Source organism: Anguilla anguilla, chromosome 2 (genome assembly GCF_013347855.1).
Source record: "Anguilla anguilla isolate fAngAng1 chromosome 2, fAngAng1.pri, whole genome shotgun sequence".
Taxonomy (NCBI): domain Eukaryota; kingdom Metazoa; phylum Chordata; class Actinopteri; order Anguilliformes; family Anguillidae; genus Anguilla; species Anguilla anguilla.
In genome coordinates this window covers 12,852,480-12,870,532 of record NC_049202.1, presented here as the reverse complement: position 1 = coordinate 12,870,532, position 18,053 = coordinate 12,852,480, and the positions used below count along the sequence as shown (strand labels likewise).

General features: G+C 40.9%; 2 protein-coding genes across 2 annotated transcripts; both read left to right on the top strand.

Annotated features, from left to right (window-relative positions):
- The first annotated feature begins 16 nt into the window (after positions 1–16).
- Positions 17–8,795, top strand: kif11 (kinesin family member 11). The gene is made up of 23 exons (XM_035403727.1): positions 17–192; positions 376–458; positions 777–909; positions 1,510–1,607; positions 1,706–1,784; positions 1,994–2,179; positions 2,459–2,583; positions 2,675–2,765; positions 3,114–3,356; positions 3,469–3,564; positions 3,818–3,906; positions 4,019–4,106; positions 4,275–4,463; positions 4,868–5,075; positions 5,264–5,436; positions 5,722–5,847; positions 6,127–6,285; positions 6,388–6,527; positions 6,656–6,935; positions 7,333–7,555; positions 7,676–7,830; positions 8,126–8,236; positions 8,366–8,795. The coding sequence occupies exons 2-23, from the start codon at positions 391–393 to the stop codon at positions 8,474–8,476; spliced, it is 3,171 nt and encodes a 1,056-aa protein (XP_035259618.1). The 5' UTR covers positions 17–192; positions 376–390; the 3' UTR covers positions 8,477–8,795.
- A 4,163-nt stretch (positions 8,796–12,958) lies between these two features.
- On the top strand, positions 12,959–17,411 carry hhex (hematopoietically expressed homeobox). Its single transcript, XM_035403743.1, has 4 exons — positions 12,959–13,470; positions 15,637–15,815; positions 16,279–16,329; positions 16,804–17,411. The coding sequence occupies exons 1-4, from the start codon at positions 13,119–13,121 to the stop codon at positions 17,041–17,043; spliced, it is 822 nt and encodes a 273-aa protein (XP_035259634.1). The 5' UTR covers positions 12,959–13,118; the 3' UTR covers positions 17,044–17,411.
- The last annotated feature ends 642 nt before the right edge of the window (positions 17,412–18,053 follow it).

Sequence of the window (18,053 nt, the reverse complement as noted above, 5' to 3'; positions counted from 1 at the left end):
TCTGTGGATTGGCTATATACCTTAGAGTAGCAATATTCAAAGTCTAGTCAACTGCAAGCAGAGAAAGACGGGCGAATTTAACGCACCAGTGTTGTGTTTTGGTTTTAACTGTTTCATTTGAAATAAACATTGCATTACGTTTACCTTTTTATACGGATATATTGGATATACTAGGGAACAGCGGGATATAAGGTAATGTTGGTTATATAACGAAAATGCGAACGAAAAATTATTGAAATCCGATCAACCTTGTTAGCGCCAAATTGGCTATTTTAGCGTGAATATTTATTTGAAGGAGGGGAAGTGTTCAGTTCAGAAATGATCAAGTAACCCAACTAATCGGTTAACTACATCATAATGTTGTTTGATTTTTAGGTTATATCGACAAAGATGGCTTCATCTGTCAACAGCAAAAAAGACGAAAAGGGAAGGAACATCCAAGTTGTCGTAAGATGCAGGTAGGATCATTAATTTAACAAGATAAGTTAACTACACCCTGGATCGCTTGGCAAGTCAACCTACCGTTATCCAATGTGTTAGCTAAGTTGGCTAGCTACACCAGTTATGTATAAAGTTACTTTGTGAGTTTATTCATTTTCTTGGTGTCGATGCATGGTGTACAAGTAAGTCAGTAAATGGCCGTCAGAATATAAACATCCTTATATCGTCTGTGCCGCGTTGTTTACCTTCTTACTAATCTCTTTAAATGGCCTAATGATAGCTAGCTAATTAACTAGATGAAGTGGTCGAATTCGAATTTTAATTGTTTTTTGCAGACCTTTCAACGCTGCAGAACGCAAACCCGGGTCTCATTCTATACTGGAATGCGACCCCATAAGACGGGAGCTAAATGTGCGTACTGGGGGCATCGGCGATAAATCCGGCAGGAAGACCTACACCTTCGATATGGTGAGTTGTAGCTGCTAAACTCTAACAAGATGTGGAAACAGACGTGCATAGTGAGCATTCAGGCCAATTTTTCTGCACTGTGAAATCATATGGACTAGGTTGTGCCTTAAATCATAGGTTCTGAAATCTGGTCCGGATTATCCCCAGTGCATTTTGGTTTTCTTGTTGATTTGGGGTTGTTGAAAACGTTTCAGTTTTACAACGATGCAAATTTGACATGTTGACTTGCGTTTTAACCTTCTTCTGCATTCTCCAAAAGACCACTTCAGCTGTCAGTATTTAATAGGTCTCTCTTCGGCAGATTCTTGACTTTTGCTTAACAGAAATTAGGGAATTAGTTGTTATGACTGATCAAAATTCTAGTTATGTGAATATGGCGTGCTTTGCAATCAATTGCATATTGTGTCCTTATGAGCAGAAATAATTCCCAATATGCAATAGCTGCTTTTGATTAGAAACCGTTCACACTTGTTACAGGCAGTATATGTTGTTATAAAATCAACGGACATACAGTAGTTTCCTCAGGGCAGCTTATCAACTAAATGTAAATCTATTTAGTTTTGTGTACACTAACTTGGGCTATTTGTAACCTTGGTTTAGGTTTTTGGTCCTTTGGCCAAACAAATTGAGGTGTACAGAAGTGTGGTCTGTCCGATTTTGGATGAAGTGATCATGGGATACAACTGCACCGTTTTTGCGTAAGTACTGGTTTTTCCTGGGAATGTGACCGTGTGCCATTTCATTTCATCTCGGTATGATTTTAAAACTTATTTTTAAATATTATATATATATACAGATATGGACAGACTGGCACTGGAAAAACGTTCACAATGGAGGGTGAAAGATCAGCTGATGGGGAATTTACATGGGAAGAGGTAAACAATTTTTCCTGGGGCATTTTGTGAACTTGACTTTCCCTGAGTATTATCTTTCTACTTAATTAATATGAACTTGCCTATGTATTTTTTTATTTTACTTTTCTAATAAAAAAATAAAAAAATAGAATTTATTGTATTGCTGCTTTTACAAATTTTGATTTGCAGTTGAGCGCAAATATGTTTGCATTTTTGACTTTCTTCTCCAGGATCCTCTGGCAGGCATTATTCCTCGAACACTCCACCAGATTTTTGAGAAACTTTCAACCAATGGGACAGAGTTCTCAGTCAAGGTTTCTTTGCTGGAGATCTACAACGAGGAGCTCTTTGACCTCCTCAGCCCTTGCCCGGACGTGACTGAGCGGCTTCAAATGTTTGATGATCCTCGTAACAAGGTATGGAAAACGCTGCTTTGTCATCGTTCATTTTAAATGGTCTTGGATTTCACTTTGACTTATTGCACTCGTATAACCCCTCCCTACTAAGTATTTGTATGTTGCAGCATTTTTGGTTTGACTGAAATGTGGAATTTTTTTCATGTTTGATCATTGGTCAATCATTATTGCATTATGTTAACTAAAGTATGTGCACACATTTGCTCACACGTGTACAGTGTGATTGCTGCATATTATTTAGTGCCATTTTGAATTCCTTTCCCCCCTGTTTCACTTCAGCGAGGGGTCATCATCAAGGGCCTGGAAGAAATCACAGTGCACAACAAAGATGAAGTTTATCTGATTCTGGAGCGAGGGGCAGCCAAGAGGAAGACTGCATCCACCCTGATGAATGCCTACTCCAGGTAAAGGCAATGTACTGTGACCTAACGGGACAACCTTCAGCCAATGAGGTTTAACCCCCCAGGGCCTCACCGTTTGTTCCTTGTGTTTCAGCCGCTCTCACTCTGTCTTCTCCGTCACCATTCACATGAAGGAGACCACTGTCGATGGGGAAGAGCTGGTCAAGATTGGGAAGCTGAATTTGGTAAGCTATGGTAACCGATGTTGTTTAATAATGTTGTTAAATAACTGCCGTTATTTAAGGACGTTTTCACATACAGACCAATATTGCAAACTTGGAGAGTGTGCAGGGTGGTGGGAAGGAAGTGGTGTTAAAGGGACTTTGCTTGAAATCGGAAGTCTGTGGGCCTCGTGCCCATGGGCTGTCCACCCATGAGCCCGGTGCCTTAAGCGAATGGCTCATTGAAATTTCCAGCTGTGTGAAATGGTCGTCACCATGCACAAAGGTATCTGCTGAGGAAATAACCCGCTGATAATATTCTCCATGGTTTCTCTTATGTTTTGTTGACACATGGCTCTCTCCGCACTGCAGGTGGATCTTGCTGGCAGCGAGAACATCGGCCGTTCGGGGGCCGTGGACAAACGGGCCCGCGAAGCCGGCAACATCAATCAGTCCCTGCTGACGCTGGGTCGGGTGATCACCGCCCTGGTGGAGAGGACCCCCCACGTGCCGTACAGGGAGTCCAAGCTCACCCGCATCCTCCAGGACTCCCTCGGGGGGCGCACCAAAACGTCCATCATCGCCACCATCTCCCCTGCCTCCATTAACCTCGAGGTGTGTTTGTGGATATTTCGCCAATTATAGTCAACCTGAGGCAAAGTTAAAATGTTTGAACTTGAATCATTTCTTTGGAAGACTGATAGTTTTTTTCCCCCTCTCAAAACAGGAAACATTGAGCACCCTTGAATATGCAAATAGAGCAAAGAACATCATGAATAAGCCCGAAGTGAATCAGAAACTGACAAAGAGGGCCCTCATCAAGGTATGCATCCTTGTTGAAAGGATAAGCTTTTTATGGCTTCAATATTTGATGTCTAATACTGTTTTAATATAAAGTATTTTGGAAGGATTACATTGACTGCCATTTTCAGGAATACACTGAGAAACTATGTTCCTACCACCATCACAAAACGTATGTCTGCGTGAATCGGCTTATGAATCTAGATAGTGAATGCTTTTGATCTTTGCCCCTGTTAACCCGAAAAGGCTGAAATAAATGAATTTCTACTTGCCAGGAATACACTGAGGAAATTGAACGCCTGAAACGGGACCTGGCCGCCTCTCGGGATAAGAATGGAGTGTATCTGTCGGCTGAGAACTTTGAGTACGTGTCTCACGCACACAGTCATGCGCACGCATACTATCAAGTACCATTTAAAGTGGAAAGAACTGCACGCGGAGGGTTAGTGATGGTTGGGTTTTTCTTTTTCCTTTAGCTCTATGAATGGCAAAATAGCCGTGCAGGAGGAGCAAATCGCGGAGTTCACCGAGAAGATTTCGGTTCTGGATGATGAGTTCAAGACGGTACGTTTCTCTTGAATGATTCTCCATAGCTGATGGGGGGAACCAAGACTAGAGAAACTACTTGTTCTATGGCCTGCTCTTACCTACTGCTTTGAATTTAGTTTTTTATTTTCCAATAATTATGACTTGGTTCTTTCTTACCACCTCTCTCTCTCTCTCTCTTTTCAGCTGACGGACCTGTTCTCACACAGCAAGCAGGAGCTGGAGCTCTGTACAGACAGCATGAAGGACTTGAAGCTGCAGCTGGAAGGAGCGCAGACTGAACTGCAGCAGACCAAGCTGAGGCTGAGTGAGGAGCAGTTCATCGTGTCCGAGCTGGAGACCACAGAGGGGAAACTGTACAGCACTGCTGACAAGGTCAGTCCTTATGATACCACACCATTTTAAAAGGGTTAACTGCGATTTTTAATTAAGCGTTGCAGCATACGCTTGTTTTGAAATGGCACCTAATGTGACTCTTTCATGTCACTCTTGCCCCCTACTGGTCGTCAATGGTATTTTAAAGTAGAGGCGACTGTTTTACCTGAAGAGTTTGGCTTCTGTTAAGCTGGTTCATGTGTTTCCGTGAAATGTAAATGTACACCCATAGTATTGGCAGTCTACTTCTGTATTAACTGAAATCTACGTCAGGCCGAGCTGCCGATTCATAATCTGAGTACCAGTGACAGACGGATGAAAACTGATGAAGCACTGCATTGTGAAGACTGAATTTTGGTGTCAATCCCCGTTAAGTTATCAAATTGATTTCTATCCATCTTTAGTTGTTGACTACGGTGACTGTCAGCACTAAAGATGTCTCCGGTCTGCATGAGAAACTGGACAGGAAGAAAGCAGTGGATGAGCACAATGCCGGAATGCAGAAAAGCTTCGAAATGCAGATGGACACGGTGTTCAAACAAATGCAGAAGTCTGTGGACGAACAGTGTGTGAAGCACCAGGAAATGTTCAGCTTCTACAAAAGCTCAGTCGGTGAGTGAGTGGTGTTTCTGCAATCGAGTCGGCAGGAGAAGGCAACTGAGAATCTAGAAAAAGATTTGACATGAGCTCAGCTGTGACAATTGCATTACGTTATATTTATTTGGCTTTTTATCAAAAGCAACGCACAATAACTGCATTTAATTAATGTGCCCCGAGTCACTTGTTGTTCTCCTTTCCAGCCGGTCTCTTGGATGTCAGTACTACAGCGTTCAGTGAAGCCACATCGACGGTTACCAAGTCTTTTAAAAGCATCAAAGATCTCGTCAACACCAGTGTGACCAAATGCCAGGCCGAGATGGAGGAGCAAGAATCGCTGTGCCAGGAGGGAAAGGACCGCCTGATTAATATTTTGGTAACGACTCGTGTTTTCCTTGTTTGAGGGCAAAATTGCAAGAGATTGTGCATTCATGTTGACCAATTCCCTCTAGTAATTGGTGATTAAAGTTGTTTATGAATCCTCAAGCAATAAAAACTTACTTGCCTAAGTGCAATATGTTCTCTGGTAGATTGCAACATTTCTATAAGAAATCTATGTGGAATACTTGACTCAAACATAAGTTGTGTCTCTCTTTTTTTCTCCCAAACTAACAGATATAGCTCTAATTCACTGAAAATGGTTTTGTTTCTAATGCAACAGGTGGAGCACAGGCTTGAAATGGAGAACGGAATATTTGCTGTAATCATGCCCGGATTTGCCGCTCTTATGGAGATGAATGAATCCTTGAAACGCACATTGCAGAGTCATTCTGTAGTGGCAGAAAAGGTAACTAATTTTATGAGACCCATGTGGAATGGGATCTTGGGTACAATGGGTGTTTAATTCCATGTAGTAATCCTGACCTGAATTAGAAGTGATCAGGGGTCACGTACTGTGCTCCCTTTGAGTTGTCTGGCTTAGCTGGGGGCTGCCTGAATGTAGTGTGGACTCATTTCTACTAAGGACACTGCAGCGATGGACTTGTGAGCATGATACAGTATGTTCCAAAATTGGGGTTAAGGACAATATTGGGTCTAAAAGACGTTGCTTGCCCCCCCCCCCCAGATTGAGTGCATGAAGCAAGAGATGAGCTCGTTCTTCACTGATCACACGCAAGGCCTGGCCAGACTGCGAGAGACGGCGAACGCGGGGTTCATCTCCCTGCAGGCCGAGAACGACAAGCTGAAGCAGATGATCAGCAGCACGGGCAAAAAGCAGGAGGCGGTCAGTGGCTCCCCCTTTAGCACCGCAGACAAGCCTAGCTTGTTCATTATCCTATTATGACTTCTTGGTTTTCTGAATGATTTCATTTGCGCTTCTCAACAGAGCATTTCGCAGGTGCTTTCTTGCCTGCAGAACCAGCTGAACCTCCTGGCTTTGGAGACCAGAACGGATTTCGGTCAGCTGTTGAGCCAGTCGGAAACCATGCAGGAGCCTGCGGCGTCTCTGCAGAAGGACATTCAAACGTAAGCGTCTTCAGAAAAGCCTTCTTAAACCACTCCAGTAACAAGCTTCTGAGGGACGATGAGCAGAATTCAACAGTTGAAATTAGGTGGGTAGGAGCGTTGAAGAAAATGGCTTCTTCCCTCTGCAGGCAATGTACGGCTGTGGAGCAGAGAGCCGTCGCCCAGCAGGGTCACATGGAAGCCTCCACCGCCGGGCTTGCGGCTGAGCTTCGGCAAGCCACCGAGGAAGGCAGGCAGACGCTGGAGGAGTCCTCCGGCCAGCACGGCTACCTGAAGGCCTCCGTCACCGAGCTGGGCGAGCAGAGCCTCACGTGGTGCGACACCGCCAGGGCCACCGCCATCTCCCTGGCTGAAGAGCAGCTCTCCAAGATGGCTGCCAGCAAGACCTCTGCACAGGCTCTTCAGCAGGTAACCGTCCTGTTTTTTTAGACTACCTTTTAACCCTCTGTTGTCAAATCAGATACACTCATTGGTTACGCTTCTGCGGGTAATTTTAAATGTTGTAATTGTGTTAATTATCAATTTACGAGTACCACTTCATGGTTTAAACCTCCTGTTAATGGGGAAAGGAATGGCAATTAATTGCTTTATCACCTGTGAAACTAAAAACGAGGTTGAGTCAGTATTTTAATTGTTGCTTAATTGCATTATAGGGTAGATGGTGGAAGAGGGGAATTGGAATTAGGGTGGAGAAGGGGTGCACTCACTAGCAATAGCCAATAAGATTAGTTGAATTTCACACTTCAGAACCCTATCCAGTTTTCTCCGGAAAGTCTTAAACGGTGCCGTTGCGTTCCCGGTGTAGGGCGTGGAAGTGGGATGTGGCGGTTCTGCCCGTGCCGTGAGCAAGCAGCTGAAACTGCAGCAGGGCGTCGTCCGGGAAACGCTGGAGGTGCTGGAGAAGCAGGCCCGCTCGGACGAGGCCGCCCTCCAGCTCCACACCGCCGAGCTGGCCTCCCACCCGAGCAACGGGCTCTCCAAGGTCCGCACCTTCCTCAACGAGGAGCTCAAGCAGGACGTTCCCACAGGTACGGGCAGGGAGGGACCTCCGTCCCTCTCAACCACCCCCAGAGCGCGCTTCCACGGACTGCGGTCCTCCACAGGCGGCTGTGTGCCGAGTGTGACTCCTTTCCTGCGGTCTCCTTTAGGCAAAACCCCACAGCGCAAAGACTACGTCTACCCCAGGACCCTGGTGAGAAGCAGGAGGAGGGAGGAACTCCTCGAGTCTTTCAGCAAGCAGCAGCAGGAGCTTCAGACAGCGCTGTCTTTCTGCGAGACCGTGCAGGAGGAGCAGGTTGATGAGGTACGATCGTCCGAGATGGAGACTCGCGTGTTTCGTATCAGTCGGTCTTGAAGAAAGCTAATGGGGGGCCTCCAGTGGCGTAGCCCGTAGAGCGCTTTCCACATGCTCGTTGCGAGCCGCGACGTCGGCGGTTCGAGTCCGACCGCCGACCTTTGTCGCGTGTCCCTCTCTCTCCTCCTAGTTCTTCCTGTCTCTCTACACTATCCTGTCTATTAAAGCTGAAAAAAGCCCCAAAAAAATATTTTAAAAAAGAAGGCTTATGGTGCTTCTCTACGGGGGGTTTGTGTTCCTGCAGGATTCGCTAGAGGAGGAGGTCAGCAGCTGCAACGACACTACCATCCCTGAACAATCTTATGTCGATGAGAACATCATGTGCTTAGAGAGTGGAAGAGTCCCCTTCTTCAAGGTAAGATGATTTCTTTGGCTTCTCTATGTTTTTGCATATGCAAAGCTTTAACCTGTATAGAAGTAATTGAAGTGATAAGGTGCCAGCAAGCATGCGCATTACTTGAGATTATCTTCCCTCTGTGTCTAGCGTAAGAGAGGTGGCAAGAAAGACAAATCTTCTCTCAATCATTCGAAGATGACCGAAAATGAGAGGGAGTCGCCCAGTCGATCCAAGCTCCCACTGAGGGTTCAGAACTAGTGACTGAGTCCACTCCTGTTTTTTTTATGTCTAACTTTGTTTTGTGTGTAACTTTCTTTTATCCTGTCTTTTCCTTCAAGACATCTAAGATCTTTTAAATATTTGAAATCTTTTTCTTTGTGTAAATGAATTTTTAAAAGTCATTTGTTTTTAAAAAAAAAATGTAATAAATGGGCGCAATGGTGAGTAGCTTTTCCTTTTTTATATCATTGTGAATAAATTGATTTTATTGTATGTAAATTGTATATATCGTTGTAAATTGATTTGCTCGTGTGTAGAACTTTTGAAAACACTGCATCATTATATAATGTGGTTTGGAGTTGAAGTGTATTGGCATACTTCAAATTGCAAACCCCCAAATGCACAATACCCCACTGTAAAGCCAACAGGTCATCAAACTAAAGTACCTAAAATCTGTCGTTGCATATAAAGTGAATGGGGGCAATTGAAAGCATACACTAAAATTGATATCTTTTTTTTTTTTTTTTTTTAACTCAAATGAATTATGCCTATAAACTTTGTTTTTCTTTCTGAGTTTTGCTCTATGAAAGAGAATTTTAAATGGCCAGAAACCCCATTCCTATTCACTGGCCCAGGGCAATTCACAGTTTAGGTGACGCCAGTGCATTAAACTCGATTAATATGAGTAATGGGGCCAGGGGAGGCTAAGCCAATATATATGGAGGTGCTAATTATTATTTTTTTTTTTTTAAATATATTTTATTGAAAATATAAGTAGAATATAATTAAGAAAATGCCTGGGGCGGGAGGCGGGGCTGTGTGCCGGTACTATGTGGAGTTGCAGGGATATAGCCCCGGCTTGCCCTCGCCACATAATGCCCCCACTGTGTAAAGCATCTCAGCCTTAGCCAAACTGAGGTTACGAAGATGATCTACAGTCCTGCATGAGATGTCCTCCAGGCAAGCAGAGATCAAAAGTGAAACCACAAATGTAGGGAAAGGAGAAAAGCTGAGGGTTCAGCATAGAACTGGTATGATAAGTACTTGGTGTGTTATGAATTTGTGAGGAGACTGTCAGGTCGTCTGTTATTTTCAGACTTGTGCAGGCCCTTTATCCCTTTTTTAAATATTGTACCACTTAGCATTTGAAAACCACATTGGTTTTTATTGACTACAAGGTTAATAAAAACCCGACTCACTAGAGGGCGCAGTTGTATCTCTACAGCTGTAAATATCGGCCTAATAATTGAACTTGCATAGATATAACTTAAAGGCAGGAATGAGGCTTAGTGCAGTTCATATTTAAATATTTCTGTCGAAGAAGGCATAAACTAATGTGTTTCGATTTTGTCACACTTTGCAACTAATAATGCCGAATGTTTTTAACCCAATACGCGTTATACTGTTCTGCCTGGGTTGATTGCATAATCTGGGTGAGTCGTCGAACGGTCTACTTCTGATTGTAGGCCTACAGTGACTGTAGTTTGCAGTTACCTATTATTATTACCCTGCGGTTACCTTGCACGGCCATGCTCATTTGCGTATTAATTGGACTAAATGTGCTGCCTGCATCTAGCAGGACTAATGCAAATATTGCTCCTTTCCAGAACACGTAGGCTTAAATTTGACTGACCTATAAACAGGGTTCACAAATCGAAATTTAGTGTGAACGTACCCTCTGAACGAAAAAAACAAACGTTACCCGACGTGTAAGACATCAACCATGTTCAGTCATAGTATACCTAATTGCAATGCGACTGAACAATTTTGAAATGACCTACGGTTCAGCACATTGACCCTAACGATTATCACCTGTATTAATTATGATTTTTTAATCATAGGGCCTTTTGTGCAGTTAAATGTTAATGTGTCTAATAACTTCTACGTGCCGTGGGGAATACATTTCAGTTATCTTTCATTACCCTATGTTAAACATTTTTAAATTTACTTTATTTACTGATGATTCGTCTAAAAGTCGGTAGCTTTCCAAGTGTTATTGAATTTATCCTTCTTATCCCGTTTACAAGACGTAATAGCCTGCAACTCAATCTGGTTTCCAGTCTATTCCTATTTGGCGTGGCATCTTAAGCTATTGTTCCACTTCATTCTATTTGCAAATAATGTTACTGTTAAGTGGAGAATGTATATTCTAACTCTTGCTTAGTTGATTAAAAGCTTAGTAAAAGTGCCTCCCACTAATGGATTATTCTGATAACCCTGTAGAAAACTCTTTTAGAAACCTATCATGTAGCTACATTGTCTAGCATGGGCCTATACAATCTAAGTTTTTTCACCACTGTGGTGATGCGATGAATTTGTTTAATCTGCATACATTAAATGCATGTTATCTTTTTTTAGCACGTTCTAATTAATTGTAGGCTATTGTTAGTCAATGTACAGCGCAGCTCCTATTGAATCGCGTCCGTTAGTGCTAGCATTCATGAGACCTGTAATGTCCAATCCTGGCATCAATGAAGTGCCTTTTTCAACTCTAAGGGGAAAGTGCCAGTAATCACATGTTCGAAGCAAGAACATTCGGGGGCATGTGAAATGTAATTTTGGGAGCTTGTGACCCGTCTAATGTTTGACCCATGCTCTTAATGTGCTGGCGTATATCTGAAAACTATACGGCGCCAGCAATCGCCCATCATGACCTCGATAACAACGTTTAGGTTTTGCGATAATTAGCCTGCTTTTTACGTTTGCCGGCCATTTCTGCACTGGCGTCTAGACGAAAATGGAGTGCGGTCCAGTCAATTAGCTGTAGGCTAATAATTGTCAAACTACAAATATTGGCTATCTACCGATTGTCTTTCATGTGAAGCTACTTGTCAGCTTTTTATCCCCTATATTTAGTTTCAGAATGATTTGTAGGCTACCCTATATCGTTGACGAAGACTGACTGGAGGACTGGAAAATGACCCATGTAACGCGGTTTTGATATAGCCTATCCTAAATGTGGTGGTAACTTTTTTCGCAGTTTACCTGTTCAATAGACAGGACCTTTTGTAGAGATTAAATAATGATGTGTGTGGTGCGTGTGTGTTTAAAAAGATGACTCATTAACCTCTTTGTAGGCTATATGTTCTCAAACATCCGTCTCACAGTCTACCTATTCTAGATTGCGGTGGCATAGGCACAAATATAAAACTGAAAACATGTATGCCTACCGGGTTTTAGTTTGGAGAAATCTGTTTATTGTGTTTATGGTCGGTAGCCTATGTCCTAAGCTGTTGATTAGGCTACTCGTATGTCCACGTAATACTGCGTTTAATGTGTATTTTACTCTGCCAGTATCAATACCCTGTGAATTCAATTAATCAACTAGCCTAATTATTTGCAGCCTGCAGTCAGAAACGATTGTAATGACAATGCAGTAATTAACTTGACAAAAAATGTAACTGAGTCAATCATGGACTATATCCCATTTAACTTTAGTGATAACATCCTAATTCTTAACAAACACCTAAGGTTACCATGTTAGCCTGTATCTTTTTTCTGCCGGTTCACCCATATAATGACATTGGCCTCTTCCCTTTGCAACTGGACTGGGCCTGGAAACTAACAATGGTCTATCACGGTGCATTAAACCAGTAAATATAGAAACTGTTTCCTATTCATAAACTGCACACTGCGGCATATATACTATGGGGCTATGTGTTGATTTTGCGTAGGTGAAACCTTTAACAGTGCATTTAGTCCCAGATATTATGGCGTTTCATATTGCATGATTATCACAGGTAAAAAATGTTTTTAGGCATGACTTCTATAGGCTAGACCCCCTCCTATATAATAATAATAATAATATGCTTGTTGTCATCGGATAATAACTTTTTCATTGGTCGTCTACTCTATAAGCCTAGGCCTTTGTTAAAATCTCAATTGCTGTTCCAGCTGTGTAAAAAAAAAAAAAGCAATGGGTTATTAAAAATTGGTTATATAGTTTTCACGAGAAATATATTACTCAAGACACTATGTAGCCTACACTCTCGAAAGATTCGTACATATTAATGGCTTATTTATAGCCTCAAAGTTGTGCGATAAGGTTTTTGGAGAATATCAATGTCATGATATAGGCTACTTAGACAACCGCGCCAAATACCTGTATTAGCCCGTAGGCCTCTTTATTGGGGCTAAATAATTATTAGGCTAGCCTACTTAAATTTAATGCAGTCGTCCTTCTTTTCAGCGTCCAGTTCTGAACATGCCATTACCCACAATGGTTTAAGCGTCAGAACGCCTATTAGGCTTCTGCTAGTGGTTGAGCTGGAACGAAACTCGAATAACTTTATTATATGGTAGCCTATAGCCTACTCGCCGATATTCATGCTGGAGAGATGTTTAAATCCACTTTTAAACAGAAATGAAAAGAGCGTTCGTTTTTTTTTCTGGTTACCATGCCATTGATTCAAGATGTGCTATAGATGTAATCCTGTTGTGAAGTGCAAATCTTTCGCGAGAGCCAATCAGAATTCATGCTTACCTGCAGGAAGTTGGCCTACACTTATCTCCTCCCTCTCGATACTTAGATAGCGACCAAACTGGCACAAGTTTTGCCAACAAAGCTCCGGTGACCGATGGAGAAAGGAACACCTTCAGATGTTTAGCAGTTGATGAGCTACGGAATCATTGTTCATCTTTTTATTCTTGAAACGTAACTGAATAGCGGCAATTATTAGTCATGCAATACCAGCACCCTGTGTCTTCAGCCATGAGTGTTCCTCTTTATGCACCGACCCCACTTCAGCCCGTCCATCCAACTCCCTTCTACATTGAAGATATCCTGGGCAGAAATGTGACTCCAACGTCTTCTGCAGTCGTCCCGACTCCAACTCTACCGTCCCCAAATTCGTCCTTCACGAGTTTGGTACCCCATTACAGAACTCCCATCTATGAGCCAACGCCGATTCACCCAGCCTTCTCGCACCACGCAGCACTGACTTACGGCTCCGGAGCTTTTGGCAATTCAATGTACCCATTTCATCGCGCAGTCGGAGAATACGCGCATGCACTGATCAGGCACGATCCTCTTGGTAAGTAGCTCGTTTAATTGTATATAAAATGCAAATATAGTGTTAGCAAATGGGACACTGTAAATGTATTTTAGCTTAAATGCCACGGCATGCTACTAAGCAAGCTTAACGTTGACTACATCCTGACGTTAAAAAAACATGCTGACTTTGTGCGAAGTACTGCAGATTTTCTCATTTTTTTTATTGTATTTTTTAGATAAATGCTACTTTTATGCGACCACAGCCTACAGGCTATTTGTAGCTATATTTACTGAGGTCTCTCACGCTTTGACAGCTGCGCTTCTTCCATTCACCACAGTTTTGTAAAGTAACGGGGTGGCAAGAAATTCACAACATTTGATTTTAGTTCCAAACAAAATTATTGCCATTCAGGACAATTACTTTCATAAATTGACATGTCGTAAAATTGTAAAAATGCAAAGTGTTTAATAATGCAAACTAAAGTTTATACCCATAAATAAAAAAATAACAATGTCTTCGCTTTGGAAGGGTACAACAATCAATACTTGGTGGAGTAACTTCGATTCTTCAAAAAAATATGCGGGGGTCTCAGTTTTATACGGAGCTGTAGGCTAATCCAGTTTACTAAATCATTGGTTTACTTCTGCCGCTTCAAACATAAGAGAAATATCCAGACGATACGCCTACAATTCTGTTGAGGCGAATGTTACTGTTGCATTCTTCATGATCACCATAAATCCTAATAGCCTGTTTGGAATAGTTTGATGTGTTTCAAGCAGGGAATGGCCAACACTTTTCACGAGAGAGCCCTCGTTTTTATATTTTTAACAAATGGCCTTCATGTTTTTTGTATGATATTAGTAATTTAACGCATTATTTCTGTACACATTCTGGATAGTTTTCCTCGTGTGGGCCATTCGGGGCCAAGGGGCCAGATAGGGCGACCTTGAGCCCTGTTTATTTGTTATTGTATTTATTTTAAAGAAATCTATTGGTCGCGCAAACTACTCCAGCAAATAAAATGCACTCAGTCACTTGTGTTGGCAATGACGTGCTGGTCCGGGGTTAACAGCCTGTGTTCAGCAAGCCCTGACCCTTTTCCGTTCATACAGGAAATCTTGAGCTCTCGATAGGAGTAAATCTGGTTTCAGAAGCTGTTAAATGTTTTCCTGGCTACCTCAAGCAGACTCTTCCCCGGGAGTCGTGCACGATGCTGATTATTTTATCGACATCCTCAATACAGACATATTCAGGAAACACTCGACTTCTGATAGCCGGGATCCGTTTTTCTGATATTGTTCATTTCCTCTGAGTGGGATGTGACTTTATGGCAGCTAAAATAACTGGTTGCTTCCTATTTTTCAAAACCGCACAGTAAACGAAGCATGAACTGACGCAAGTAACTGAAGTGGTTTTTTTTTGTTTGTTTTTTACAGCTAATGTATATAAGCCTATGTATTTTCATCATAATGGTTTTCAGAGAATTTTCAAATAGGCAGACCTAGGTGTAGGCCAATGCTTGTGGTATTTTTAGGATTTGAGCTTCTGCAATAAATTACTTATTCATTAATTTTTATTGGTTGGGGGTGTTCATTTTTTTTGTGCAGCATATTTCAAAGGACTGTGGTGCTAACAAAATTAGACAATAAAAACATCGTCTAATTTGAAACCTTTTCAATGTTTCTTTGTCATTTAAGTGTAAGTTAAATTGGCCTTTAAAAATGGATTTTATTGTAAAAGTAGGTTATGAAATTAAAGGCAATCTGTGCTTGTTCTTATCTCACATTTTTCAGTACTTAATGCCCAAGAATTTGAGGAAACATTTTTTTATTTAAAAATAATAAAGCTAAATGAATAAATAAACCCCAGTGTCCTACAGATATTGTGATAATGGATAAGACGGATGTTAAAGTCACACTGAAGATAAACCAACAGGAAACACATTGACGGAAATTTTGCCATAGTTTAGTTGAAGGCCGTCCCTGCAAGCTAAGGTTGAACGGATGTTGGCTGCAGGGCAGCGAATGAGCTCAGAATGTCTCTTATTTATCCAATCGTAACTTAATGGACAAGTAATTTGTCCTTTTCTTTCCTTTAATAGCCTATTTTTTCTTTAGAATTGTCTTCGATTAATGCATGGTGTCAGTGTTGCCCCTTTTTATTATGCTACCCCTGCTGTATGTTAAACTAATCTCTTTTTTAAAGGTAAACCACTTTTATGGACCCCGTTTATTCAAAGACCCCTGCACAAAAGGAAGGGTGGCCAAGTAAGATTCTCCAACGACCAGACCGTTGAACTGGAAAAGAAGTTTGAGACGCAGAAATACCTCTCACCACCTGAACGGAAAAGATTGGCTAAGATGTTACAACTAAGCGAAAGACAGGTAAAAACCCATGAAGCTCAGGCCATGTGTGACACAATTAATTAATTGCAATAATAAGCTTTAAAATAAATTGACCTACGTCTCGTATTAGTCATGGCCTTGAGGGATAATTCTGTCAAACATACTTAACGAGGCTAGTTGTAAGACAACAAAATAGTTCGGAACTGTAAAGTATATTATGCTAGATACAATTCAAAATGTTGAAATGTAAACTAATATTAAATGCTTACACAATTATCAAATATAGTCTTTTATTCAGTTGGAAGAGTAGCCAAAATAAAGAATAGACTAGGCTACCTGGACAGAACGGCCATGTCTTTAGGCTACTACGTATTATGAACACGAATGCGAAAAATGCGTTACTATAGTCTAATCCTTGAATAATATAGAAAATATTTACACGTTTTACAGGTTATAATAGATTTTTAGTATGAAATTAATGTGTATTTTCGCATGTTTATAGGTGAAGACTTGGTTCCAGAACCGTAGAGCGAAGTGGCGACGACTGAAACAGGTGGGGACATTAAATGAATAAATGATGTACCGTGTTTTGACTATATTATTAGGCTGTATCTTCATGTAGTTTCACCCCTTTCTTAGTCATATGCGACATGGCGTGTGCCAATGTAATAACAAAAGAAAAAGATCTATCATCATGACAATACAAATGTATAGTGCCATTTACAAATGTTTAGAGTACCAACTAGATTTATTTAACTCTGATAAAATGTAGTTTTTGCAGTAATTAAAGAGAACGGAAAATATCAACAGAATTCTGATTGGCTTTGGTTTAAAAGCTGTTTGGGAAAAAATGGCATTTTTAAATATCTCTGAACATATGTTTTTCATAATAAATGCAATATGAATGTATTTGCAGTGCGCGAATAAGCGTACGCGTTTTGGTGGTATTTCTTGTGCTCTTATCAGCTACCTATATATAAATATGTGTGTGTGTGTGTGTGTGTGTGTGTGTGTGTTTCACTCACAGGAAAACCCACAAGGTGTAAAGAGGGAATTGGAGGGCGAAAATGCCGAAATAAACTGCGAACCGAGACAGGAACTGGGTGTCAGCCCCAACGAGAGAAGCACAGAAATTGCGAACAGCCGGTCGCAATGTTCCTCTTCTCCTGTATCGCAGGAAGAAATTGAGTCAGACATTTCGGACGATTCGGATCAAGAGCTGGACATTGAAGACGATATCGATGCGTCTTTAAATGCGCAAATATGAGAAAGGACTGATTCGGGTAATGGGGAGATTTTATTCTCCTGAAACATCCCCCCCAAGCTACATATCACTTTTTATAAATAAATTGTGTTCCAAAATAAAGTTTGTATATATGTATGTATATTTGGTGGAAACAAATGTTCTTGTTAATGTAAGTTAAGAATATATCTTTGGCCTACGGTATTTTGGGTTTTTAAACTAACCAAAATGTATGTATGGGGTAGGCTGTTTCTTTGTGTTCACAGCAGTGAGTCCAGCTTGATTAATATTCACTAATTGCTGCTTTAGTGGGGAAAATACTTTTCACGTTGTTCAAATGGCCATTTTAGTCTTTATAATTTTTGTGAAATAAAAAATAATCTTTTGTGATAGATGTGTGAATTGATTTTTTGTTCTGCAATACTCCAGTAACTTATAACAATGATCATTTATTAGGTTAATTTAGTCTTTTAAAAACATTTTAAAGAAAAAATATTCTTATTGTTGTTAATGATCATTAAATATTATTATTTATATCATAATTGAAATGTTATAACTTTTGATAGTGTAAGCTGTAGACTAATTATTTAATTGGAATTCGTGTAGGTCTACCCTTAGTTATTCGGTCTAAACAATGTAAAATAAAAGCGGCCAAACTGTTTGCTGTTCTTTTAATACGTGCTGTACACGTTTAGTTGCTATGGAAACAACACCTATTTCTAAACTGTGAGGCCGCAAGGTTTTGCAGTTATAATGTGAAATTAACTTTAAAAGATAAAGAAGTGTGTTATTGCCCCGTAGTTAGCCTACTTAAGTAATAATATAATTAATTATTATATTAATTGTTAAATGTTATTTGACAAATGAAGGAAAGCGTAATACTGAGATGCAGATTTGAACATCGATTAGAATAAATTCGGAAACAAAAAAGAAACAGGCCTATTAATAGCATTAACATTTTCTCCAGAATGCTTTGCAGCTAAATATATATTGTTTAAATTTATTAACGGTTTCATTTGCGATTGCTTTGTGTT

Coding starts and splice junctions, on each gene's coding strand:
- hhex (XM_035403743.1), top strand. CDS start 13,119: ATGCAATACCAGCACCCTGTGTCTTCAGCCATGAGTGTTCCTCTTTAT. Junction 15,816..16,278: donor TACAACTAAGCGAAAGACAG/GTAAAAACCCAT, acceptor GCATGTTTATAG/GTGAAGACTTGGTTCCAGAA. Junction 16,330..16,803: donor AGTGGCGACGACTGAAACAG/GTGGGGACATTA, acceptor TTTCACTCACAG/GAAAACCCACAAGGTGTAAA.
- kif11 (XM_035403727.1), top strand. CDS start 391: ATGGCTTCATCTGTCAACAGCAAAAAAGACGAAAAGGGAAGGAACATC. Junction 2,584..2,674: donor CTGATGAATGCCTACTCCAG/GTAAAGGCAATG, acceptor CTTGTGTTTCAG/CCGCTCTCACTCTGTCTTCT. Junction 5,076..5,263: donor CTTCTACAAAAGCTCAGTCG/GTGAGTGAGTGG, acceptor TCTCCTTTCCAG/CCGGTCTCTTGGATGTCAGT.